Source organism: Hipposideros armiger, unplaced genomic scaffold (assembly GCF_001890085.2).
Source record: "Hipposideros armiger isolate ML-2016 unplaced genomic scaffold, ASM189008v1 scaffold_163, whole genome shotgun sequence".
NCBI lineage: Eukaryota > Metazoa > Chordata > Mammalia > Chiroptera > Hipposideridae > Hipposideros > Hipposideros armiger.
In genome coordinates this window covers 1,037,449-1,039,259 of record NW_017731513.1, presented here as the reverse complement: position 1 = coordinate 1,039,259, position 1,811 = coordinate 1,037,449, and the positions used below count along the sequence as shown (strand labels likewise).

At 47.5% G+C, this 1,811-nt stretch overlaps 1 protein-coding gene across 1 annotated transcript in view; it reads right to left on the bottom strand.

Moving 5' to 3' along the window:
• The window catches only part of ATP6V0D2 (ATPase H+ transporting V0 subunit d2), a 27,629-nt gene extending 25,818 nt beyond the window's left edge, over positions 1 to 1,811 (bottom strand). Inside the window, exons 1-2 of the mRNA XM_019651633.1 lie at positions 1,463 to 1,811; positions 734 to 905 (exon numbers count right to left, since the gene is read on the bottom strand). Of these exons, the coding sequence (XP_019507178.1) occupies positions 734 to 905; positions 1,463 to 1,592 (302 nt within the window). The 5' untranslated portion in view covers positions 1,593 to 1,811. The remainder of the gene's footprint in view (positions 1 to 733; positions 906 to 1,462) is intronic.

Below are 1,811 nucleotides of genomic sequence, written 5' to 3'. Positions count from 1 at the left end.
GGGGAAGAGTTTTATGCCTTTCTCAGCCAAGCCTGGGCCTGGACTTTGTATTCCTAAGTGTATATTACATCTAAATCGTACACACCTAACGAACAGCTCCCCTACTGCCAACATTAGCCCCCAGCTTGCCAGCCAGGACACCTGGAGGGGCCCAAAGTTTTCAGCACTGGATATAACTTATTAACTGGATTAATAAAAGCACAATTTACTATTGTGTGGCGGTTCAAGCATTTTTTAGAATGAAGGGCCTTCACATGGAAAAGACTGGAACCGTTGGTGATGGAGCAGGACAAACCAAACCATGTAACTGCGATGGGGGCGGGGGGCTCCTTAGCCTGAGGCAGGGAAAACCAGGAAAGGACACATGTGGCCTGAAGAACATCTGTGATAAGTGATAACCGCATCCGGACATGTGATCCAAAAATGTTACCTAGTATTTACCGTCAGTCCCAGCAGCCCAAACACTCCAAGCATCAGCACCACTTATCAATGTTTAAAACGAGGACTGAAAACACTGCTTTATATGGAGACGGCCATCACCGCCTACATAACCATGTCTGTAAATAAGCGAAATCCATTTTCTGACAGTGAGCGTATCAGTTGCCGAGACTTGAATGTATTCAAACTTAGCAAACAACAGAAAAGGTCTTGGGCCTCCTGCTAGCCAAAAACCCACCTGAGACCCCACCTGTGTCTGTTGGCATCATTGGCACAGCTTCCTGCTACCACTTACGTCATGTAGGTGAAAAATGTGCTCAGGGGGTCCAGGGAATGATTCCGGAAGTACTCAAATTCTCCGCACAGCTTTTTCCTCATCTCCGTGTCAATTTTGGAAACAGTGAGAGGGTTCGTTTGGTTAGCCAAGAAGTTGCCATAATCAGTGGTCTGGAGATGGATCTTCAGATCTGAAATTTCAACGAAACCCAAAATCCGGTTAAATTCTGAACGTGCGTGAATAGCTTTTGCAACGTTAACTGGATGTAGGTTAACTTTAAGATAAATGCATATTTAATTATTATTACCTCATTAGACCTTCCTATAAGGTCTATATAGGATGTAGACTTGAGCACTAATCTCTAAAGCAATAAAAAAAAACTCAGTGTGGACATTGTAGGGCAATATCATCATGTTCAATGACCTAAAACAGCTAGAATCGTTTAACAGAGCTGAAGAGACCACAAAGAAGCCCCTGGTCCCAGATGCCAAGTAGGTTTTACTGGGGCCATTGTAGTCCCTGNTTGCCTATGTTCATCATGAAAGAAAATGCTAAATTTCACTTAGAGAATATTGAATGTGGAGATGTAATTGTTTTTCTCATCCAAATTCATGGAGCCCTGCAGGCGGGGCCCTGGGAGTAATAACCTGCTCTGGGCTCCCGGGCCGGGGGACCATAGCCCCTTCTCCCTGCTTTCCGTGGGCAAGCATCATCTCCTGACTCAATGGTGAGAGGAGCAGTGCCTACCTTCCAGGGTCTCGCACTGGACCAGGTTGGCGTAGTCTTGCTGGGTCAGGAGGCTGGCTTTGCACCCTCGCACCAGGCCTTCCAGGTAGCCATGGTCCACATTGAAATACAGCTCGGCGCTTTCCAGCATGGGGGCAGTGGGTCACGCTGAAACAGCTCGGTGTCCTGGGCAGCCCCTGAAGACATGCACCGGTCTGGGAAACTGCTGGCCGTTCCCAGGAGTTATCAGGAAGCCAGCTATCAGCTGAGAGTCAGGGTTTGCATGACCAGTTTTCTCCAGTTTCAGTGACTTTGAACGCAGCATGCTCAGCTCTGTGTTTACGGCAACAGTGAATCAGCCAGAGAACCG